Source organism: Petaurus breviceps, unplaced genomic scaffold (assembly GCF_028583685.1).
Source record: "Petaurus breviceps papuanus isolate PSGF00001 unplaced genomic scaffold, PetGlider_PUasm1.0 90825, whole genome shotgun sequence".
Lineage (NCBI taxonomy): Eukaryota > Metazoa > Chordata > Mammalia > Diprotodontia > Petauridae > Petaurus > Petaurus breviceps.
Window position 1 is genome coordinate 20,539,472 of NW_027187353.1, and position 25,443 is coordinate 20,564,914.

A 25,443-nucleotide genomic window follows, 5' to 3' on the forward strand; every position below is an offset into this window, starting at 1 on the left:
AAATGCTTTGCAAATCTTAAAACAGTCTATAAATGCTAGCTATTGTTATTATTATTATCTGTCAAATGAAGGGCCTGGTTCAAAACCTCTGAGGTCTATGAATACTGTGAACTTATGATGTGATGCCTGTACAGTCTCCTGGCCCTGATCTATAATAGGGCTCACGCTCCCTTCCAAAGCAGCATGTTCCATTTGGGGCAGCTCTGATTTTAGGGAAAAGCTTCCTTAGACAGAGCTTCCCTCTCTGAAACTTCCATCTCTTATGCATAACCCTGCCCTTTAGGCAATAAACTTAATTCTCTAAAGGTTGTCACTGGGTTTCCAGTCCCATCTAATGCTGATTTTTCCTTGGGTGAGAGCCAGCAGCCAGTAGTCCCTCCAACATTTTCCTTCTTTTCCCTTCCCTTGACCTTAATCATAGTCCAGTTTTCAACAAACTAGTTGTTTCACTCTCCCAGTTCAGATCATTCAGGAGCAATGAGATAGAAATGAGAGAGAAAAAGAGAGAGAGACAGAGAGATGGAGAGATAGAGACTGAGGCAGATACAGAGAGACAGTGACACAGAGAGAGACAGACAGAGAGAAAGAGACAGAGATAGAGATAGAGAGTCTCTGGAGGTATGCCTGCAAGGACTAGCCTTACAACATACCCAGCCCTATGCTTTGAGTCAGATTAAAGTTCTGTTGTATTCCATAACCCAAATGTGGAATGGATGGTGTTACTGCATGCACAGGCTGGGTTGCAGTTACATAAAGTTCCAAGCACTCCATTACATATATCTCCCAGTAGAATGTAAGTTTCATAAGGGCAGGAACTACATAATACTGTGTTGATTTATCTCCCCCAGGTTTATTACACTAATCTCCTTTTGGTGCTATCATTTGGCTAAGAATCATGGACTAGTTTAATCATCGAAGAGGTGAAATTACAGATTCCCCAAAGGACAAGGGATACACACACACACACACACACACACACACACACACACACACATAATGGGCAGGAAGAATCAGAGAAGCTGGGTTCAAACCCTGGCTATGTTACTATCTGTGTGACTTGGGGAAGGCACTTCATGACTCTAGGCCTTAATTTTCTCTATAGGGGGTTGGATTAGATGCCCTTGAAGGTCCTGTCCAATACTAAAACTATGATCCTGCACAATAGATAGGAAGAATGACGTACTGAGGATGCTAGCAGATGTAAGGAATGATATCAGAAGAGGATGATTTCAGAGAAACTTGGGAAGACCTGTATGAATTGATGCAAAGTCAAATGTGTAGAATCAGGAAACAATTTACACAAATAACATTATTGCAAAAATACTCAACTTTGAAAGATTTAGTAACTCTGATCAGCACCATGACCAACTGCAATTCCAAAGGACTCATGATGAAACATGTTGCCCACTTCCACATCTAGAACCAATGGATTCAAGAGTGGAACTTGAAGCATATTTTCTCCCTTTTTGAGGGGATGGATGGGTGGCAGATATGGCTAACATGAGAATTGGTTTTGCAAGACTCTACATATTTGCAGCAGTTTTTAATTTCCTTGCCTTCTCAATGGTGGGGACAGCAGTGAGGGGTGAGGTGGAGGGGGAGGAGAATTTGAAATAAAAATAAAATAAGATGGAACTAAAAAAATGTCAGCAGAGAAATCAAAGAAGGCACTGTGCTAGGCATTAGGGACATAAAACCAAAAAGGAAACATATTCTGCTCCAAGACTTAACCTTGCGGTCCCTCTCTTTCCTCATTTGTAAAATGAGGAGGTTGGATTAGGTGACCCGAGGTCCTTTCCAGTCCTAAATTTATGACCCATGAGCTAATAATAGACACTGAGTAAGTGTTTACTGAATGATGGCTTGCTGAGGACTTAGTCCAGGTTTCTTCCTTGGGGGCTGGGACCATTTCAGTTTCAGCATTGTATTCCCAGCACCTCACACAGTGCCTGGAATGTGATATTAAAAGATATCTGTTGGACTGAATTGATTCTCTCATGATGAAGAACTCATTGGACATAACATGGAACCATGAGAAGTCATTTTACTTTCACAAGACCAACTTTCCTAATCTGGAAAAAGGAGATAATAATATTATTTGTGGTAGCTGCCTCACAATGTGATTATAAGGAGCCAAAGATATGATGTGCAGTATGTACTTGGTGACTGTTGAAGCCCCACTTAAATGGCAGTTATTATTGCCATTATTATTAATAATTACCTCTAGACACAATCCATTCTCTTTGGAATAGCTGCCACTATTAGGAAGTCTTCTCTTACATCTAATCATCAGTAAATCAAATTTTTACCTGGGCCTATGATATTATCCATTTGTTGGGAATTCCCTAACAAGGGAGGGTATGAAAATTCCCTTTCCCACAGACATTCTTTACCTGAAGACCCTGAACTCATTAAAAAAAAATTAGATAACTATATTTCAATATAATTGATTTCCTTTGTAATTTTGTGTATCTTATGCATTAAAAACATGATTCTGAGAAGGGATTTATAAGCTTCCCTAGACTGCCAAAGGGCACCAAAACACACAAAGAGGTGTTTCCTTTTCCAAGAGGCAGATGGGTCACTTGCCAATAATTTACAGTCTCAGAGAGTTGCCTAGGATCTCCAAGTTTAGGTAACTGGTCCTCAGCAGCAGGCCCATCACTGGACCATTCTGAGTACCTTTCCGGCTTGATAGGCCCTGTCAGAGCTTTTATTCTCTGTGTATAGCACTTGAAGACCCAGGACTACCACTACCATGCTATAATACAAAAGGTGATGGTGTTATAACTGCTGGAGAATCCATTGTGGATAGGAAATTCCCCTTATTCTTATAAAAGATACATTTATTATGCATCTATCTGTGTGAGGCATCATGTGACTAGATGACCTGTGGGGCCCTTCCAGCTCTTGATCTGTGATCCTATGTTAGATACTAGGGATGCATTGAAGGAAAAACAGTTCTCGGCATTGAGGAGCTTACATTCATTGGCAGGGAAGAAGGCAGGAAGGGCACGTACATACAGTACGTATATACAAGATAATGTTTAAATGTAAATTTTTTTTCAATTAATAAGCATTTATTTTCTCTCCCTCCTACCTCTTTCACCAACCTAGATTAAAAAAGAAAAACAAAACCCTTGTAAAAATATGCATAGCTAATCAAAACAACTCCCTCTATTGGTCAAATCCAAAAATGTAGGTCTTATTCTTCACCATGAGTTCATCACCTCTCTGTCAGGAGGTGGGTAGCATATTTCATCATCAATCCTCTGGAATCATGGTTGATCACTTCATCGTTAACAGTATTTCAAAGTTGCTTGTCTTTACAATGTTGCTGTTAGTATATACATTCCTCTCCTGGTTCTGCTCACTTCACTGCATCAGTTTATACATGTCTTCCCATGTTTCTCTGAATCTCTTTCTATACAAGATAACTTTGAGGAGAAAAGGGAGTATCGACATTAAAGTAAAGCCCTCCTACAGAACATGGGCCCTTGAAGGAAGGTAGAGATTTTAAGAGGCAGCAATGAGAATGGAATGTAGTCCAGGAACGGAGGAATCCCTGTGTAAAAGTAAACAGTTCTAAGAAAAGCAAGAATCCAGGGAAGCCTTAAGTAGGTCAGTTAGGCTGGGCCCCAGAGTGTGATTTCCTCCTTCCAGGGCATTTTGTAAAACATCTCCTCAACTAGCCAGTGTGAGGCATTGTAGGGAGAGTGTGGACCGCTCAGAGAACAGCATCAGATCACACCCTTTCCTCTTCATTTAACTGGATCCTAGGTGGCAGAGCAGATAGAAAGCAGAATTTAAAGTCAACAAGATCTGGGTTTAAACTCCAAAGTCAACCTCCCAGCCTCAGTTTCCCCGATATATTCACTGTGCTTATACCACAGGGTTGTTGTGAGTGTCAGATGAGACAACACGCCTAAAATGCTCTGCAAAGTTTAAAACGAGCTGTGAATGCTAGGGCTAGCCATTGCAGCAGGGCTGAGCCTGTGGTATCCACAGGTGCCGTCTTCTCGCTACAATGTCGCATCTTCATTCAGAACAGGGACCGGCTTGCTAGCTTTTCCTTTCATATCTCCAGCTTAGTACTTAGGACTTCGCCCAGAGAAGGCACTTAATAACGAACTTCTCGCATCCTCCCATCCATCTATCCTTCTTTCTCTCCCCCCCTCCACCCACCCTCTCCCTTTCTGCACCCACCCATCCCTCCTTCTATCCATTCATCCACCCATCCAGCCCTCCATCCCGGCCTCCAGCCCCGCGGCCAGGGAGGCTCCCGAGGCTGCACGAGAGGGGGCAGGGGAGAGGGAGGGAAGGGGGGGGTGGAGGGAGAGCGCGCGCCGTTCATTCTCTCGGTCTTTTTCTCTTGCAGCCCAGGTGGGGCTGGAGAGCTCTGATTGGCTGCCCGCAGGCTAGAGGCGGGCTCCTGCTGTTCTCGCGGTCTTTGATTGGTTGGGATTGGCTGCGCGTGCCCTAGATCACGCGTGCCCCGCCCCCTTCCCCCTCCCTCCCTCCGGCCGGCTCCGGAGCAGGGGGCGGGCGGCGGGTATCGTGAGCCGAAGTGAGGCGCAGCGGGGGCCGGAGCCAGTCTTGCTGTAAGTGGAGGAGAAGGCAGACCCCGGCGGGCGGCCCCTCTCTGTGCCCTGACCAAAAAAAAAAAAAAAGAAAAGAAAAGAAAGAGAGAAAGAGGAAGAGAGGGAACCGCCGCGTGACGTAGACAAGCGCGAGGAGACCTCGGGGAGGGGGAGGGGTAACTGGGGAGGGAGGGAGGAGGAGGGCCCCGCTCTAGGCCTGGCCCCGCCTCTTCGGGGGGCGGGGCCGACTCGAGCCGAGTCCCCACCCCATCTGGCCCCGCCCCCAGCCTGGCTGCGGGCCCTGCGAGCCTCGGGGGCGGGGCCAATGCTGCAACCTACCTGTACAGAGTGGGGAGCGCTGGGGGTTATGGAGGGGAGGGGGGGCGAACCCCGTACCCCTGCCCCCCCAGGCCGTACCCCCAGAGCCCCTGAGGACATCATCTTAGCATCCTGGCCTGGGAGCAAGAGGCTGCGTCGTCCACCTTCCTCATTTGACAGGTGGGGAAACTGAGGGTCCCAGGAAAGAAGGGACTTGTCCAAGGTCATACAATGTGTTCCATCCGTGGGACCCTGGACAAGCCACTTCACCCCTGCCTGCCTCAGTTTGGCCCCAACCTCCCAGGATTGTTGGGAGTGTCAAATGAAATATTTGTAAAGGTTTTTGCAAACCTTGAAGTGCTCCATAGATGTTAACTTCCATTATTCCACTTGGGGTCCAAAGAACTTGTTTGTTTTAATTGGTGATATTTCAACGTAATTGGTTTCCTTTGTAATTCTGTGTATTTTACTTTATGCATTTACAAATATGATTTTGAGCCTCATGAGACTGGTCATCTGCCTCTCTGACTTAAGGAGTAACTCCCTAACATTTTCCAGGTAAGGAAACTGAGGCCTGGAGAGGGGAAAGGATTGGCTGGACATCCCCCACTAGCAAATAGCAAAGAGGGCATTTGAACCCAAGTTTTTTGCTGTCTCTTGCTGTCCTAAAGGCCAATGCCTTGGCTGGACTATGGAGGTAAATAGAAATGCTTTTGTCAGGGTGGGGTGAGGATTGTGGGGGGCAGTGTTGGGGTCTTCTTGTAGTTGGGTAGTTCAGGCAGGAATTCTTGATCAAGTTACTCAAGATTCAAAGACTTGTTCTTCTATCCTAAGACTCATTCCCAGGCCTAGGAAACTGAGGCAGCTCAGTTTGGGGACCCCTTTACTCAGCTTAGATTCCAGAAGTGGTCAGTTTTCAGTTTGTTAGCTTCGTTTTTGTCACAGGGTCCTGTTAAAAATATTGCTGCCTTGCAGTGAGTCCTAGGACGGATGAAAGGGTGTGTCACCCTGCTTGGGTTTCCCTGTGGCTGTCTGGGCGCTCAAGTTTCTTGTGCCTGTACCAGTGACTAAATGTAGAGCAGCTGGTGACAAGAGGGGGTATTGGAGGCAGCCTCTTTGCATAGATGCCTGGGCTTTTTGGACAGAAGAACAAGGCTGCCATAGGGCAGGTAGTCCTCACTCTTTTGTGTCCTGGACCCCTTTGGCACAGTTTGGTGAAACCTGTGGCACCCTTCTCATAATCATGTTTGTAAATGAATGAAGGAAAATACCGAAGATTACAAGGGAAAACCAATTAGATTGAATTAGAGTTATCAAAATATTTTTTTAAAAACAGCTCACTGGACCCCCAGATTAAGAACCTCAGCCCTTGGGAGCAGAGACATGTCACTGGATTTTCTGCACCCCTCATCCCATTCACTATAGTTGTACACTGTGAAATCAGTGAATTTCACTTGCCAAATATTTGACAAGCTCCTACTACAGGCGGGGCCTGGGAATGCAAAGATAAATGAGGCACTCCCTACTCGTACAATTGAATGAGAGGAAGACAGTTTCCTCCACACCAGAGCGGGAGCTCTAGAAGAGAGAGGTGAGTGTGGACAAGAGGACCCGAGATCATTTTGTGCTGAGGATGGGTGGTTGGCCAAGGGCAAGGAGGCTCCCCAGGATTGAGCCTCTGGGCAGAGGCCATTCCAGGCCTGGAGGACTGGCTTGATGGGTAGCTTGGGGGAAGTGTCTTTGGGTTCCTCCTTTGGTGGTGTGGCTTGAAAATGTTGTGGGCTTACTGTGTGTAAATATGTGTATGTGTGTGTGTGTACACGTATATTTATGTACACTCATATATAGTATATATGTTGTGCATATACATATGTGTATACGTACATTTGTATACATCTATATACATCTATATGTACACATATACGTGTGTATATCTATATCTATATATTCCTGGGAATACTAACTGGGGAGCTCCTGGCCCTGCTGTCTGGGGTTGCTTCCTGGACTTGTTGCTTTAGTACTGGGCCTCCTGCTGAGGTGGTTTGATGTGGAATTAGGGAGATAAGGGAGCTAAAAGTGGGAGAGAGTCAGCTGATGGGGGAGCAGCAGGAGGGGAGGGGGAGGGAAGAATACAAGAATTGTCACTGAGGAATGAGTCAAGACAAAAACATTTATTAAGTGCTAACTACAAATCAGAAAGTATATTAGTCACCAGGAGAAAAATGCAAGCCTCAAGAAAGCCGGTCCCTGCTCTCAAGAGGCTTATATTCTCTTTTTTGTTCTTTTTTTTGGAGGGCAGTTGGGGTTAAGTGACTTGCCCAAGGTCACATGGCTAGTTTTTGTGTTAAGTGTCTGAGGCTGGATTTGAACTCAGGTCTTCCTGACTCCAGGGCCAGTGCTCTATTCACTGTGCCACCTAGCTGCCCCAAGAGGCTTATATTCTAAAGGGTAAAGACTACACCTAAAAGGGAATAGAAAAGGGGAGAGGGAGAGCCATCCACATGGGGTCATATTGGAGAAGTCAAGAGAGCGAAGGAGTGAGCGTGCATGGCCTGAGAATTCCCCCAAGGTGGAGGTTTCCCAAGGACTTTGGAACTGGGGCAGAGGGATCATTGTAGGGAAGAAAGGCAGAGTGAAGGTCCAGCTGAAATTGGATAATAAACATGGAAGGGGCCCAGTTGGCCTGCTGACAGGGAACAAGGAGGGAGAAGTTGGATGGTGGGAGGATGCCACATCTCCCCTGATTCAGAGGCCACCTTTCCATCTGCTCTGTCATGAGAGAGTTATGACATAACGTGCCATGTGAAAGACAATGGGGAGGTCATTGTTCCTGGGAGATTAGGGAGAGCTGAACTTAAAAGGATGGTGAGGAAGCTGTTCTGGAAAAAACAGGAACAAAGGGACGAGGGTGGGGCAATGAGGAATGTGTTTGGCAGATGGAGAGGAATCTAGTCTGGCTGGAATTCAGAGTTCTTGGAAGGGATACCTGGATGGAGGCTATTGTGTAGGGCCTTGAATGCCAAGCAAAGAATCTTGAGCACTATCTTAGTTTTGACAGGGAGCCCTAAAGGTTTTTGAGCTTTTGCCTTATACCATTTGGTCCCCATTGGATGCTTCCATTGGGGGAAGGGGAGGTTTAGATAGTTGGCACATCAGTTTAGAGTGCTGGGCCTAGACTCAGGAAGACCTGACTTTGGCTTCAGACATTTCCTAGCTGTGTGACCCTGACCAAGTCACTTGACCATTGCCTGCCTCAGTTACCTTAACTGTAAGATGGGGATATAATAACAGCACCTACCTCTAAGGTTTGTTTTGAAGATTAAGTGAGATATTTGTAAAGGCCTTAGCACAGCACTTGGCATTTACGAGGTTCTATACTTGGGCAGACAGGTGGCACAGTGGATTGGGTTCTGGGCCTCGAGTCAGGAAGACTTATCTTCCTGAGTTCAAAACTAGCTGTGTGACCCAGGGCAAGTCATTTAACTCCATTTGCCTCAGTTTCCTTATCTGTAAAATAAGCTATAGAAAGAAGTGGCAGAGCATTCCAACGAAGAAGACCCCAAATGGGGTCACAAAGAGTTGGACGTGCTTGACACATGAAATGACCGAACCACTAACAAATACAGGCATACCTTGTTTAATTGTGCTGTGCTTGATTACACTTCTCAAATATCGCATTTTTTTTTTTTTACAAATTGAAGTTTGGGGGCCACCCAGTGTTGAACAAGTCTTAGCATGTACTCACATCATGTCTCTGTAATTTTGGTAATTCTTGCAATATTTCCACCTCTTGTATTATATGAAATCTGTTTTGGTGAATCTGTGGTCAGTCATCTTCAGTGTTACTATTGTAATTGGTTTGGGGAGCCATAAACCACACCCATATGAGATGGTGAACTTAACTGATAAATGTTGTGTGTTTCTGACTGCTCCACCTACTGGCCATTCCAGGTCTCTCTCCCTCTTCTGGGGCATCCCTACTCCCTGAAACAGACAATGTGGAAGTTAAACCAGTTAATAACCCTGCAGTGGTCTGTCTCTAAGTGTTCAAGTGAAAGGAAGAGTCAGCTAACACTGCAGGCTTCATTGTTATCTTACAGGCAACCACACCCCTGACCTATCAGCAGCTGTCAACTTCTAGGTGAGACCCTCCACCAGCAAAAAAAATTATGACTTGCTGAAGGCTCAGATGATGGTTAGCATTTTTTTTTTTAGCAAAAAAGCTTTTTTAACTAAGGTGTATACATTGTGTTTTTAGAAATAATACAGTTGCACATTTAATAGACTACACTGTAGTATAAGTACAAGTTTTATGTACACCGGGAAACCAAAAAAAGTCTTGTGACTTGCCTTATTGTGATATTCACTTTATTGTGGTGGTCTGGCACCAAACCCACAATATCTCCAGGGTGGCTTCTGTACAGAAATGCTTATTCCCATCCTCCCTTCCCATTGGCCTAGATCTGCTGATCTCTGTCTTCTGGAGTAGAGTTCAGACACTGCTCGAGGGATATTTCCTCTTGGGCCTCTCATCTCTGCTCCCTTGGTTTGAGGGCTCAGTCTTCTAGGGTAGAGACCCAAGCCCTGGGCTACTCTTGGGAGGATTCTAAGGTTTTTATTTCTCTAGCCTTGTGCTTTTACTGCTTCCTTCTCCTTTAGTCCCTCCCACCCCCCCAATTTACTTGAGCTGTGGCCCATTCTCTTAGGACCTCTGGGGGTGGCTAGCTAAACTTAAAAACTCATTACAGTGTTAATGACTAATAATGGCTAATTATTTGCATTTTAAAAGGACATTTAGGAAGACTGGATACTTTAATCCAAAGGGATTAGTCTCAGTTGGTTAGAGAGGGACTTCTCTGATCACTGAGGTAGGGTGAGTTGGTAGAGTGGAATGGGCCTTACTCCTAGGTCTAGAATTCCATTTCAATCTAATGACCTTCCTGTTCACACCCTAGAAGAGTCACAGAGGTGTGCCCTGCATCCACAGCCCTGTCCCCAGTAGCTAAGGCCCCTCCTGGCTCCAGCTCTAGTGTTAGCAGTGTGACACTTCAGGTGATTCACAGCCCACACCCCAGGGTGCCAGCAGCCCCTGCTCTCATCTTGCTGTCTCTGGTTACTCCCCTGGCTCTGGGGGCCTGGTGAGATCACCAGTCTAGCTCTTCTCAGCAGACTGGTATGACCTGACTTGCTCCTCATCTCCCAAGGGGAAGCAGTGGGATGATGATGTGGATGGTCACTTGAGGCACTGGACTCTCCAGGGGTGCAGGGGAGTGGCTCCAGTCTCTTCCTGGGAAGACTTCTTGGCACTTGCTGCCTGTCTGTGTGTGTGCCCATGTGAGGCGGCCCTCAGGTTTGGGGCCAGCAATCGATCCTCTATCCCTTCTCTTTTTTCTTCAGCAGCAGGTATTCTGGGTCTCCCCTCCCTGAGTGACCTGTTGGCGGTGCTTCTCAGACAGAAAGGACTGTGTCTGCATGCTGAAGAAAATGGGCGAAGCTGTTGCCAGAGTTGCCAGAAAGGTGAATGAGACAGTGGAAAACGACTTAGATACTTTGGGTGAGTGAGTCTGTCCTTCCGAGCAGTCTGAGTCTGCTGGGTCTTATACACAGTAGGTTATATGTGAGTGTGCGTGTGTGTGTGTGTGTGTGTGAGTGTGTGTGTGTTCAGGGAAACATGAAGACACCATTTAGCAGATAAAAAGAACTCAGAAAGCACTCTGTCCTCTTCAGGGTACTTTAATACTGGTTGTCTCCTTTAATCTGGGTACTATGCCTAGAATTCCTGGCCCCTGAATTCTCTCTGTAGGTCCATTTAAAAGGTATCTTTAGCATCAGTGACAACCTGTTAGAGGGTCTGTCTCTTGCCAGGATATGTGCCCAGTGGAAATGGAGAGACCCCATTGGTAGAATCTGATAGAATCTTCTGAGTTCTAGTCTGGCTGGAAGAAGGTGCAGGGGTCCTGAGGCACTGACTGCCAGGGTTCCCCAGCCTCTGATTGAGGCCAGCAGAGAATCTGGAAAGGCTCAGAAGATATTAAGGACTCATATGTGAATGACTGTGACGTAGAGACCCCACTGTCCTGCCCTGGGGTGTCTTTTGTGCCTGACTCCTCAGTCATCTCACAGCACTAACCAGGACATGGGGTTTCCCTGGGGGATGTAAGAGAACCCCCTAGGTCACCAGACCTCCTCCCTTCCTCTCCCGCCCCCCCCACCTCCCCAGTTCTTGGCTTTACCATAAAGGTTTCCTCTGGGTGTCTGGCTCCCTCTGCATTCTAATTAGCTGAGATCTCTAGGCACAAGATAAGGATCTGTTTAGAAAATACTCCCTGAGGAGTCTGGGAATTTTTGTCTGGAAGAAGATTCATGCCTTGCAGAAGGTCTCCCAGAGTCTGTGTAATGGGGGCATGGGCTGGGTTCTACTCCAGTTAGATCAGTGAAGAACGTGTCTCAAAGAGTTCTTGCTCACTGATGAGCAAGAGAGAGGTCTCTAGAGGAGTGCCATGTGGATCTGACCTGGGCCCCCTGTGCCTTGGCTGGTGACACAAGGTATTGTTGCTTTTGAGAATGACATCAAGCAGGGAGGCAAAGCCAGCGTATGGAGCCAGAGGACCCAGTTCCAGACTAGTCATAGGCTATCTAGGACAATGGACATTAATCAGATTTAGTTCAGCAGAAAGTATTCGACATCTACACTATGTAGGCTCTGTGCTCTAAGCAGAACACATACAGTCATTTTTTGGCAGTGGGATGGTGGTCTGGAAGGGGTGGAGCAGCAGCTGGGAGGATTGTGAGATGGCATTGGGGCTGAGCCTTGAAGGGAGCTCAGGAGCCTCTGAATTAGAAGAGAGGGGGAATGGACTCCAGGCACATCCCCTGAGGGGAGCACACCCTGGCGGGTGGGGAGGGAGGTGGTGTGAAGGGCAGGGAACCTGACTGTGAAAGACTTTAAATTCATTCAGGTGCCCTGTGGTCCAGGATGACAAGGACTAGGCAGAGCCTTTAGCAGTTATGACATAGCACTAACCTTGCAGAGTGGGGCTTCAGCTGGGAGTTGAAATGGCCTGAGAAGTGGGGGACTGCTGAGGGAGCAGAGGCAGAGGGCATAGGGGGCTCTTGGGGCTTGACTAGGAAGGGAGGAGATACAGAGGGGCAAAAGGGGAATGCTCTGAGTCTAGAGGACGTTTTTATTTGGCTACAAGTCAGTGGGGAAGGAGTCAGGTGACAAGATGAGAGGGCAGTGATGCATGCCCCTCAGGCAGAGTGGAGGGCATCCCAGGCAGCCTTGGGGACCAGAGGGACTGGGTCTTCTGGGCCTGGAAGAACAGCTCTAGAGAGACGGCCAGGCTGGCATGGAGGAGACATGAGGCAGCCCGTGGGGTTGGCCTTGATATTCTCAGGGGAGCCAGAGGGGAGGCCCTCTATTATGAAAGAATGAATAATGAGAGTACCTGCTGTATGCCATGCACTGTGCAAGCAGCATAGGGCCAGATCTCAAGGAGTATGGTGCATAAAGGGAGCCCAAAGAGTAGAAGTCTGAGTTCAGAGCCCACCCCTGGTGCTTACTGCCCGTGTGGCCTTGGACAAGTCACTGTAGTTTTCAGGGCCTCAGTTTGCTCCCTTATAACATGAGGGCCTTTTAGGCCCCTGGCAACTCTACCTCTTTGGTCCTGTGAGGCCTAGCTCTGAGCAAGGTCAGCTTAAGGCTCACTCAACTCTGAGAGTCCCAACATGCCAGGGGCAGGCTATAGCTTGGGTGGTAGGGGAACAGGGGGCATGACAGAAGTGTAGGCAGCATGATTTAGAAACAGCTGGCAAGAGTGGAGAAGGGTGAGGGGTGGCCTTGAGGCATTAGAGGAGGAGAATTTGGAGGAGTCAGATAGGAAAGAAAGAAAGCCTTGCAGTGCAGCCCGTGTTGGGATGCTAACCTGGGCTCTAGTGCTCATGGTTGGCAGAGTCTCATGACCTCTTCTCGAGGACCTCATCATGGGAGGAGGAGCAGAGAAGGCAGATTGCAGGAGTGACACTGGGTTGAGAGTTGACAGAATATGAATAGTGGCTGAAAAAGGAGCCAGGAGAGTCAAGGGTGGAGGATAGTACATGATTGAAGTGGCCCAGTAAGGGTTCAGTCTGTGAAGAGAGGAAAGTGAAGCACCAATGGGGAAGGACTCAGGAGGTCATGGGGCAGGGGCGGATGCAACCAGGATAAAGAAGAGGGTGATGGGAAGGAGACAGAGGAGCTTGGTGGACAGGAGGGACATGGAAGGAGGAAGACAAGTTCAGACTTTGACAAGAGGAACAGGAATCAATGTGTGGTTCTATGTCTGGGTACAGAAAGCCAGCTTCCCAAATACTGGATGAGGGGTAAGGGGCTAGTCTAGAACTGGTAGAAACAGAATTAGTTTGAATGGCCTCTAAGTGCCCTCTGGTCAGTCAGTGAGCAGCCCCCGACCCTCTGTCCTGTGCTGGGTGGCCACATCTGGAGGACCACGGTCCACGCTGGGCCCCACTCTTTAGGAGGGACTTTGGCAAGATGGTGTGAAGAGCAGGACCTGGCTGAGCCACATCTGGCAGAGTAGATGGAGGCGTGGGGACTGCACTGGGAACTGGAAGGCCTGGGTTCAAATCATGCCTCAGACCCTTACTGTTACACCACACCCCCTCCCCCTTTCCAATGAGCAAATTTTAAAATATCCTGAAAGAGAAATTCCTCCATATAGCCTGGCAAAACCATGCCCACGTGGCCATGGCCTTTTCAGCATGGCAAGTCTGTCCCCGTCCCCTCTCTCTGGAGGTAAATGGTGGGCTTCATCTCTATCCCTGTGAACTCATTGTTTATCCTTGCTTTGACCAGAGTTCTCAAGGCTTTCACGGTGGCTTTTCTCTTTAATGTATTAACTGCTGTAGAGATTGTTTTTTTGGTTCTGCTCACGTCGGTCTGCATCAGTTCACGCTGGTCTTCCTAGTGTCCTCTAAAACTGTCCATTTCCTCTTTTCTTAGGGCACAATAATAATATGTTAGCCAAAGTGATAGAATGATTTGTCACACTTACAGAATAGCAGCTGTGTAGTCAGGCCTCAGTAGGACCATGAAAAGAGCTGCTGTCACCATTTTCGTGCCTCTGGTCTCTTCGTCTTCCTTTGATGTCTTTGGGGTCTGTGCCCAGCATTGGGAGGTTTGTTTAGGTTGCACTGTAGGAGTCTGAGGGGCATAGTTCCAGATGACCTTGAGGCAGCCAGGTGGCGCAGTGGGTGGAGCCCTGGGCAGACCCCCCCCCCCCCCCCCCCCCAACCTCCACCTGCCACAGTTTTCTCAATTGTAAAAGAGTGAGAGCAGCTGCACCTGTGTCCCAGGGTTGTTATGATGATCAAAGGAGACAGTGTTTGTAAGGCCCTTTGCCAGCCCCTGGCTACTGTTGTTTCCCAGAATGACCAACCCCAGCCCCCAGCCCCACCCAAGCCTCCTGTGCTCCATGTGTCATTGCCTTTGTCATGTTCACTGCAGAACCTCAAAAAGTGCACATCTAGTTACTGGTGTTTTGGAGCATTTTTTATATGGTTTCTAGATAGCTTTGGATTTCTTCTTTCAAAACTGCCTGTTTTTTGGACCTTTGGACCTTTATCAGTCAAGAGTGGCCCTTGGGGTTGGACATTGTCAGTGGCCTCCCAGGTGCCTTTTAGCTGTAGATGTCTGATCCTGGGGTCACGTGAGGATCCCAGGGGAGGGGACATGGCTGCTTCCTGGCTGTCAGGTGGAGGAGGGATGAGCCTCGCTGAGCCTGGCATAGCAAGCCATCTGCAGTCTGGTGCCAGTTTCACTTTCCAGGTTACTCCTCCCTGTCACACACTCACACTCCAGCCCACTTGGCCCATTTGCTATTCCCTGAGCTTGACCTTCCTTCTCTGATCTATGGGCCTTTGCCCAGGGTGTCCTGCAGGCCTGGGATGCATCCTCCTCCCCGCTCCCTTCCTTCCAGGCTCAGCTCAGGGGCCAGCTCTTCTGGGGAGCTTTTCACCATCTCCCTCTCATCTTGCTCATCTCCTTATGTGGTGTGGCCACCCAGTGGAATGCAAGCTCCCAGAAGGCAGGGAGTGCTTGCCTCGGTGGCCCCAGAGCCTCCCAGAGTGTCTGGCACCCAGTAGGCCCTTCATGAATGCTAGAGGGACTAGACTGAAGCATAGGATGGCCACAGCCCTACAGCGAGGAAGGAGCTCCACGGCCATCCTGGCTACCTCTCCCATTTCATAGATGAGGAAACTGAGGCCCATGGAGGTGAAGGGATTAGGCCATGGTTTCAGTGCTTATTGGATGAGTGAATGGATGGATCCATTCCAGAAGCCCATCAGCTCTGGGTCAGAAAGAGTCAGTTCCTTTAGGACATCTTTCCTCATCTTTGATGTATCCCCAGAGCATCCATACCATGTGCCTGGCACTGAGCCCTGAGTCAGCACTTGCTGATGGATCACTGCATGCACTTGCCCAGCACTGTGCCAGACCCTGTGGCATCTGTCTGTGCATGTGTGTGTGTGGGTGTATGCATGCCTGCTGAGCCTCACCAGTATGGACACACTGTAGGCCAGAGGCTCTTAACCTTGGCTTTGGAACTTGTTTTAAAAAAATATTTTGAAACTGTATTTTAGTAGAATTGAATTTCTATTTAATCCTGGGGTCCAAGGGTTTCCACCAGTCACTGCCCAGGGGGCCAGCACACATAGAGGTTGAGAGCCCCTGGCCTAGTTTGAAATCATCACCTCTTCCTTTGTGTCTTTTTAAAACATTCATTTAAATTTTTTTTTAAATTTTGAATTCCAAATTCTCTCTCTCCCTCTAGCCCCTCCTTTGCCCATTAAGAAGGCAAATAGTACCCATTATATATGGGAAGTGATGCAAAACCTATTTCCATAAATTGTGAGAGATTAGTGAATTATAATAGGGAATTTAGTGCTAATCCATACGGGAGGCTGCTCAGAGAAAGACGAGATTGCTAGAGGCCAGAGGAGGAGTCCAGGGAAAACTTCATTTATAAGGCAGGATATCTGCTCAGTCCCGATGGATGGTGACAGGAGATGTGACACTTGCCTTCTCTCCCAAGGCAGCTTCAGCTGGGGAGGGCGAGAGGGAGGGAAGGAGGAAGAGAAGGAAAACAGGGAGGGGAAAGAGGAAGGGAGGGAGGAAAAGGAGAGAAGGAAGAAAGAAAGGAAGGGAAGGAGGGAAGGGAGGGAGGAAGAGATGGAGGAAGAAAGAGGAGGGAAGGAAGAGAGGGAGGAAGGAAGAAAGAAAGGAAGGGATGGAAGAAGAAAGGAAGGGGGGAAAGAAGGAAGAGTTGAATGAAGCAGGGAAAGGAGGGAGGGAGTGAGAGAGACTACACGGATTTAAATGCTTCCTTTGTCCAGGTCCTGTGCCAAGTGCTGGTATAGAAATACAAGCAAAAAGAAAGGGGCTTCATTCTAATAGGGGACAGCGACACACAAGGAGCTGAAAGGGAGGGGAAGCTGGTGCTCTCTGGAGTGGAGCATGGTTTCAAAGTCCATAAGCCAGAGCCAGGGCTGGGCTTGGCCATGGAGGCCCCCAGGGGCCAATGGACCAAGGCCAAGGGTCTTCCAGAGGGATGTTCCACATTGAGAAGGCTGCAAGGATGGTTGGATGTTCCTGGATGATGAAGGAAGCTCCACGATGAGATAGTAGCAGAGGCATGTTGAGTCAAGTGATGGGACTTGTCCTGGGATAGCCATGATGCAGGAAACACAGAGGCAGACCCAGGAAAGGCCAGCCAGCAGCTGCTCATCCATGGACACTCCCCTGGCTTTCTGGCTTTTTCTGTGCAGCCACAGTGTAATGGGGGCAGTGTGCAGCCCAGCCCAGCCCAGCCCAGGGGATTCTTACTCCTTGCTTTTATGGGCTACCTCTGGAAAGATCCAGAGTGGAACAGGTTGGGTGTCCCCTTCAGACAATGGCAACAGGTGCTGCTGCCTTCCTGCCTTCCAGGTGGAGGCCACACTGGCCTCTTCACACACCTCTAAGATGGAACAGTGTCTTCCAGACTTGTTAGGCCCTGGAAAAGCAGGGTCCTTTTCAGGCTGGGCTCTGGGTCTGTTTCTTGGCTTGAGTCTATGTTGTTCTAAGCACCTGCCTTGAATTTGTGTTCAGTCTACCCTATATCCTGCACAGGGAAATCTCCTGGACTCATCAACATCTCCTGTGGGATTTTGGGCAATTTTAAAATAAGGACTTTCTTTTTCTTTTTATTCAGTTTGGGGATTGGGAGAGGAGATGGAGAGGGGAGCTAGGAATATGTCTCTTTCCCCTTTTCTCCAAAAAAAGAAGGCAGAAAAGAAGGGCTCACAGAGGAGCAGGAAGGCTTTGGAAGGGATGTTGGATGTATTATGGACTTGAAAAGAAAAGGAACGTTTATGTTATAGATGCTCATGATTTTCTTGGGCAGTCTTCTGTCTTGCAACATTGTGGAAATGGGCTTGTTATTTGGAGTTTGTTAGGTTCAGGATTTTAAAAATGAAATGACAAAGTCATTTATGAAGCAGTTGCTTGTGCAGGATAAGCCAGCATGGTAGATAGAACCATCTGCCCTGGCCCTGTGGGAGGCCAGGGTCCAAGCTCTGCCCCCCTTGTGTCTCCATGTCCCAGGAAACTTTCGAGGCATGGCTTGGATTCCAGTCCTGCTTCTGACACTTGCTGCCCGAGGGATCTTGGGAAGTCCTTCGGCTCCCTGGAGGGCCTCTGTACTCCTTCCTGATCTTAGCTGTGACCTTCAGGTCCCAGAGGGCAGGAGAGCACACGTCCTGCCCGCTCTTCCCATGTGGAAATTCTGGGGGTACAAAGACAGCCATGAAAGGTGGGCCTTGCACCCCAGGAGATTCTGTTCTGCTGATGAGGGGTGCTTCCCTGCCTTCACCTTCTCCTGGTTTCAGCCAGATGGAGATAATCCCAAAGTCACCAAAGAATTTGACCAAGGTTTTCTGCTTTTTGTTTGTAAACGTGAGCAATGGCAAAGAGGCAGACATCTCCTCTTGATGTGGAACTTCCAGAGACAGAAAAGCAGGCCCCAGTTGTGTTCATCCTGCCCCTCTTTTCTTCTGAGAATGGCCAATTATAGCACCCCCCCCCCCGCCCTTCCACTGCCCAAAGGGAAGAATGAGAGTTCCTATTTCTGTTGGGTGGAGTTAAGGCCCAAGTTGTCTCCTTTGGTGTGGGGAGCCCCTCCTCCAATGCAGCTCGGCAGCTCTCCTTAGCTGCCCGGGGCGTGGAGGGTGAAGGACTTGGCCAGGAGTCACCCTGCCACTAGACAGGGAGGTGGCCTGGTTTGCACCTGAGTCACCTAGGGCTGTGCGTGGGAGGCAGAGGAGAAACAGCTGGGAGAGGGATTCATCCGACCTCGGAGACCAAGCTAAGGGCAGCTGGGCCGGCTGCAGGGAGGTAGATTGAGGGGAGTGGGAGGTAATGAGGTCTCCGTCCCTGCAGGTCTCCTGTTGGTTACATTGTGAAGGGGTCTCTGGAGGGCCTCTCCTTCCTCCCCTCCCTGGGCCCTGCCTGCAGTCTGCATGGGCCTCTGTGGGCTCTCCGAGTCCAAGGAGGGTCAGGGGCTGGACTGGCCTGCCTCTGGCCCTGCTGGTTCTTGGCCATAGTCAGTGCGTCCCAGTGACCAGCAGGTGGCATCCTTCTCCACGGCTCAGAGGCTCAGCTGTGTGCAGAGCCTGAGGATGCATGGAGGGGACTGAGGCCTGAAGTGGGCCTTTAGTGCTCAGTAACAGTGGTCCCGCTGGCCAGCATGTATAGAGACTACCTCTTGTAAGGCCAGGCACTGTGCTTTATAAGGGTCCTCTTGTTTCATCTGCACAGTGACCAATTTCACAGAGGAGGAAACCAAGGCAGTCGGGGGTGTCCCTCCAATGAGTGCCTGGGGGCTGGATTTGAACCTGAGGTCTTCCTAACCCCAGGCCTTCTATCTCTCTGCTTTTGTTTTTGCACAGCACTTTCATCTCAGCCCTGGGGGGTATAGGTAGTATAAGGATTCTACTGCCTATTTTATAGATAAGAAAACTGAGGGGAAGTGACCCATCCAAGGCCACACTTATTAGCAGAGCCCAGATCCTCAGACCATAGTCCCGAGGCTTTGCAGGCGGCATCTCCTGGCCCAGCTGGTCATGGTCAAGCTCATGGAGTTAGCTCATAAGTTGGGAATCAGTAAGCAGGGAGGGAGCCGGGAATGGGTGTGGAAGGAACTAGGCTGGCTTGGCATCACCACTGTCAGGTGCTCTACTAGCATCTCAGACCTGGAACCTAAGCTAGATTGAGAAGCAGGGTTATGAGCTGATTGTTAAATCTTTAGTGTGCGCATTTGTGCCTCTGACATTAGCAAAGGGCACAAGTCAAGGCTTGAAGGATTGTTTTGTTGCTTGTCTAGACTTAAGAAGGTGATGGAGAAAATGTGAATTTAATTTAACTGAAAATTGTTAATTGTTAAATTCAGATTAAACTGAAAAGTGGGGCCTGGGCACTTTTTTGTTTTTTAGAGAGCTGGTTGTTAAACATTGACCAGTCCATTGCTGGTTGGAGAAGTCATCAGCTTCACTCCCCTTATTTTATGGATTGAGGAAACTGAGGCTTCTGAGTAAATGAGGTGGGAGGACAGGGAGTCTGGGAGATCGTTCCCTACCTGTGCTCTCTCCCTTACCAAACTCTTCTGCTTACTCACCTTACTCAGACCAGAGGCAGTGGGGTGTAGAGCAGAGAGCACCCATCTGCTGCTTACTGCCCAGGAGACCTCCGGAAGATTGGAGAGCCTTTCTGAACCTGTTTCCCTGCCTCTGAAGTGAGGAGGACCCGGGATCTTGAAGGTTTTTCCTAACTCTACATCTGGCTCTTATTGATAAAGTGAAGCCTCACCTGTAAAATGGGTACAGTATTGCCTGTTATGGCTGTGGTAAAGGGTGGTCATTTGGACAAAATTAGATCCTGTCACATCTTTGGCAGATCTTTAAAGTGCTGCAAGAAGGCTTGGAGAACATTAGAGGCACAGAACCTGTGTGGGTTTGCTCATCTTTCAGATGAAGAAGCCCTGCTGGAGGCCCTGGGATGGCCAGACTAGGCAGGCACTAGTGGGAGGGAGGCCCGAGGGAGCTTGGCTGGGTTGATGGTGACTGGGCTCAGGAGACGAGCTTGGTCACGGCCAGGTTAGCACGTGGGGCATTATTCAGTTTGGAGTGTGACTGGAGCCAGAGGAAGCTTGTTCTAGTTAGTCGTTTGGAAAATTGCAGCCGTCAACAAAACCTATGGAGGGACTGAATGGGGAGCGGCAGCAGGGGAGTGAGGAGGTGGTCCTGGCCAGCCCCCCTCCCCCCCAGCCCTGCAGCTGGGTGAGCCTGCTTTCTCTTCCCCCCAAGCGGTGCTGGGGAGGATGGGCCTCTGCACACTGGGGCCTCCTTCCCGGGGAGAGCATTGGGAACTGGAAGGGCAGAACCTGCACTCCCATCCCTGGGCTGCTGCCTAGATGCTCAAGTGCCTTCATCTTTCTGAGCCTCAGTTTCCTTAGCTTTAAATGGGAGGAGATCTCCTCCTTTGTTCCTCCGAGCCTGCCGCACTTGGGGAAGCACAGTCAGCCAGGCACCTCATGTGTGATGGAAGGGTACTGGCCCAGCCCCCCTCCCCTGCTTCCCTGGCACGGAAGCCAGGCTTCACCAAAGGAGCTTCACCCCTCTGCATCTTGAAGGGCTTTGTCACCATAGTCTTCTGTTATGAAATGCAATGACATTGCCTTAATTTCCTGTATAATGTAGATTGAATTTCATGAGAAAAATGTCATCAGTAGTATTTCTGGCTCTTACCACTTCTGTGACATTAAGCAGATTGCTTCAGCTCCCTGGGTCTCTGATGAGGGGATGAGGCTGGATGTCTTTAGTGGTCCCACCATCACTAACCCTAGAATCACATGTTAAGGATGAAGTTATGTGTGTGTCAAGAATGCTTGCTGTGCGCAGCACTGGGAAGGGGTAAGGAAATAGGCCTTATTTCTTTTCTCTGTTTTGCTCCAAAATTTCCCCCTCACTTGGGTTGCCTTCCTGGGGTGCGGGGGAGGGGGCAGGGTGCCTGAGCTCTGGAAGGCCAGTGTCCACCACGTAGCTCCTCCAAGGCTAGAGAGATTCTGTGTCTAGCCTGACAGTAGCTCTTTCTTGTGTCCAAGGACAGAAGCCACATTTGGGGAGATTTATGAGTATCACAGGCTGGGAGATGGGGCTTTCAACGATAACAGATGATGAAGATCTTTTCCTGAGGCCTTAAAGGGTTAGGGTCCCTCTACTCACCAGGATAAAACTTGAATAAAATAATGGGTCCTTGGAGTCTTGAAGTAGAGTCTGTAGGGTTGGGATGGATGGCCTCTTGAGTTTGCTTCTGGCTCTCCATCTGTGATCCTCAATCCCTAAGTACCCCAGGTCACGTCTTATGGGTTCTCTCTGCACACTTCTCAGTGACGCTCTGACTCTGACTATGGCCCTGCTTTCCATACTGGAGGACTAAAAAGAGCACTGTGTAATAGGGCTGAGTAGTAATCAGTCAATCACCAAGCATTAGTGAGGGCTGCCTACAGTCCAGACTGTGCTGGGCCTAAGGGTACAAAGAAAGACAGGACCTGCTCTCAAGGAGGTATGTCAGAAGGGTGGTGTAGTAGAAAGCCTGGCAGACCCCAGCATCTTGGAGATGCTCCCAAGGACACACAGGGAGTAAGGGACAGAAGTGGGACCTGGACCTGGACCCTTTGGTTCCACATCTGTTGGCCTTTCCGCTCTGCCAGGCTGCCTCTCTGTTAGCTGGATTCAGGTTGGGGCTCTGCTGTATACTGGCTGTGGCCAAGGGCAGATGCCTTTGTCCTCTGGCCATCATCCTTGTTCCTGTCAGACTAGCTGGTTTCTAAGACCTTTTCTAGCTCTAAATCTTTTGATCCTGGGTTATTCAGCTATGGACACTTTAGACACATTAACTAATCTGATTTCCTTTTCTGGGCCTTACTGCCTCATCTGCCCTCCCTTCCTTGAAGAATAGGGCAGAGCTCAGGGTATGGTCTTTTCCTCTTTCCCTGCCTTCCCCTCTCCTCCCCCCATCCCTCTCTTTGGAATTTTGATCAGCCTGTGACACACTTAGCTCCCTTTTAAAACTCTGAGCTACATGATGGCCTGTGGGTCCAGGTAATCCCTTTCTGTATCTTTTGGAGTTTATTTTAGAAGAAAAGTTATTAATACAATCGCAAGAGCTCCTAGCCCCCAGGTAGAAAAATTCCTAACATTCATGCAGAGGTTTGGTTCTCTCTCAGCCACTAAGCATCATTGCTGAGGATGGTCCCTGCCCACCAGAGCCCACTATCTCATGGGAGACATATGTAGGAGCACACTGCATGTCCCTTTAAAAACTCTCAAGTATGCCTTAAGGCCACCTTCCATCTCAGAGATCCAGATGGTCTCAAATTGGTGGCAGGGCTGAGAGGGAATGCTTGGGCAGCGGCCCTGGGAGGCATAGTGCACTTCTGGGAAGCCGGAAAAATGAATTCTAGTGACTCCTGACTGGCATTCAGAGCCCTTTACAAGCTGGCCCCACCTGTGCCAGCCTAAGTTCCTTCCCCTTTCTCCCTCCCCTCTCTGAGCTCCTGACTCTTCTCTGACCATTGCTTTGGCCTCCCAGCTCTGGGCATTTCCACTGGCCGCCTGGAATGCTCTCATTCCTCGTCTCCGCCTCCTGGTGTCCTTGGCTTTCATCGAGTCCCAGCTAAAGCCTCCTGTCCCTTCTAGAGGAGGCCTTCCCTCTGTTCACCACTTACTGCTTATCTTGTATGTAGCATGTTTCTACTAGTCGTTTGTGTGTTTTCTTTCTCGTTGGACTGGGAGGGAACCTTCTGAGGGCAGGGATTACCTTTCTTTGAATCTCGACACTTATCATGGTGTCTGACACGGGGAGGGCCTCTAATCAATGCTTATTTCCTGACTGACTGATCTCCTGGGAGGAAGGTGCTGACTAGGGTGAAGGAGGTAGAAAGGGAGCTGAGACTCCCCAGAAGGGTCTTGTTCAGTGCCAGACCTGACCTGACCAAGACAGCCCTCAGCCAAGGAGGTGCCAGTGCGAGCTGTCTCTGGGCCCAGTGGCTGCGGAGCCAGAGCCGGACAGGAACCCAGAGCCCATGAGGTCAGACAGCTAGGAACCAGCAGGATCATCCTCCGTACCACAATACCTCAGAAGCTCATCTGACCCAGTGCCTTTTTATAGATGGAGAAACAGGCCCACAGAAGTCAGCACATGTGGTGTAGATCACAGCCTAGATTCAAACCTGGATCTGCATCTTGCCCTCTGCTGCTCACTACTGGTATGACCTTGGACAGGTCACTTCTCCCTCTCACCTCAGGCCTCAGTTTACTCTCCTGTAAAATGAGAGTTTAACTAGGCTCTTCATCTCTAAGTCCTCTTCCAAGGTCTAAACCTTTGACCTTGTTGCCCGGCTTAGTCACAAAACATCCTCCTTGAGTTTGGAGATTAAGTTCAAGCTCTACCTAGGAGTGGAAGGAAGTAACTCAGATGAACCTAGCCAAGGCTGAGGCCCCTTGCCTCCAGGGCAGCATTTGCAGGCAGTGCTGGGGGCTCAGGGAGAGATCTTCCCCAGCCTCTGGTCTTTTCCAGTTAGTTCCTGACATTTTGCTGCAGCCTCATCCATTTCCCTTTCTCCTGGCCCCTGACCTCCAAGGTGGCAGGGGGTTGGGCCGATGCTTGCATGCTGGGCACTGAGGCCTGGTGCCAAGGACGCCTGATTTTGAGTTAAAAGGTTTGGATGGTTCTCTTAGTGACCTTGGACAAATCACTTTACATCTCTGACCTTTAGGTACCTACTCTTTAAAGTTAAGGGTTTGGATTGAATATAGTTCAATTCAATAAGCATTTATTAAATATCTGCTGTGTGCAAGGCATTTTGTAAGCAGATAGGAGCCATCTGAGAAGCCTTGGGAGGAGAAGGGGGGTGAAGGTTGGAAAAGAGGGCTTTGGAAAGTCCAGGCAAAATCAACTGTGAGAGACTTGGCTGCTCTCATCGGTAAATAATCCACAGTAATGCCAAAGGACCCATGATGAGAAATGCTGTCCACCTCCAGAGAGAGAACTGATGAGCTTTGGCTGTGGACTGAAGTGGATTTTTTCTCTCTTTATTTTTCTTGCTGCTTTTTTTTTTTTTTGCAACATGGCTAATGTGGAAATGTTTTGCATGACTTCATATGTATAATCGGTATCATTTCTTGCCTTCTTAATAGGTGAGGGAGGGGATTGGGGGAGGAAGAGAATTTGGAATTGAACGTAAAAAATTTTAAATTAAAAAAAAAAAAGTACAGGCTGGCCACATGAGCCTAATTGCTGGATTCTGTTCCCTCTTACTCCCCTGGGAAGGCTTTGAGCTGCTTGAAAGGTCTTAATCACCCTAAGTAATTGAGTCCGGCCCCTCTGCCCCCCCCCCCCCCCCAACTGTGGTTCCTGGAGTGTGGGCAGCTTAAATGAAAGAATATTGCAGAGAGAGAAAAAGTCCTAAGGGCAGTACAGGGCAGGAGGCAGAAGGAAGAATGCTAGTGCTTTCAGTGACTTGGATTCTGAATGAATTGTGCTAGGAGAACCTTTCCTCTCAGTCTGCACTTCAGCACAGACAGACACCCACCCACACCCACACACCCCTCACACACACACACACACCCCTCTCACACACACATACCACAGACACCCACCCACACACCCCTCTCACACACACACAAACACGCTTTTCCCTCAATTCCCTGCCTGCCCCAAAGATTTTGTTGTCCCTTCATTCCATTCTGAAGCCTCAGGAGACATTGCAGCCAGACTTTTCAGGCCTGAGAACTCTAGTCTTGCCTGGGGAAAGGCAGGGTGGTGACTGTCAGTTACTGTCTGTGTGACCTTGACGATACCACCTCCTGAACACTTCCAGGGAGGAAAAACCACTGGTTCTTAGTATCTTCATTTAATAGCTAAGAAAACAGAAGCAGGAGAAGCAGCACTTTTAGTGATGGCTGGGAGCAGACTCCAGGGGCTGGAGACTCTACAGAGGTTCTGAACCTCTTTTGCGTCAAGGACTGCTCTGGCAGCTTCTGAATCATGGCTTTTAAAAGCATAAGATAAAATACAAAGGAAGCCAGTTATATGGAAATAGAGTTATTCAGGAAACCCCAGCTTGTAGCCCTCAAGACAAGAATCCCTGCTCTAGACTGTAAAACACAAAAAGCCCCAGTGTGACTGAGGTAAAGAAGTGAGTCTGCGTGGGCAGCTCCATGCCTGTCATCATGGGATGGAGCCCAGCCACGACTGCTGGCTGCTGGACTCATCTCCAGGCCTCGAGCACATGTTTCACAGGGAGATCCCCCCTACTGATGCCGAGGCCTCCCTCCTCTTTCTCGACATTGAGAGGCGCTCAGTGGGACGTGGGCTCTGTCCACTGATGCCCTTTCACTCTCCTCACGTGATTGCCCCACTTCCCCAAGACCTTCTTCTGATGACACGCCT

General features: G+C 49.0%; 1 protein-coding gene across 5 annotated transcripts in view; it reads left to right on the forward strand.

The window, feature by feature from the left end:
* Positions 1–4,481: 4,481 nt before the first annotated feature.
* The window catches only part of LRRC20 (leucine rich repeat containing 20), a 96,267-nt gene continuing 75,305 nt past the window's right edge, over positions 4,482–25,443 (forward strand). For 2 of the 5 annotated variants that reach the window (XM_069071453.1, XM_069071454.1), the window contains exons 1-2: positions 4,482–4,601; positions 10,296–10,452. In XM_069071453.1, the coding sequence (XP_068927554.1) occupies positions 10,371–10,452 (82 nt within the window). In that variant the 5' untranslated portion in view covers positions 4,482–4,601; positions 10,296–10,370. Of the gene's footprint in view, positions 4,602–6,358; positions 6,490–10,295; positions 10,453–25,443 lie in introns of those variants that run through there. The other 3 variants (XM_069071456.1, XM_069071455.1, XM_069071457.1) reach the window with 3 other exon arrangements.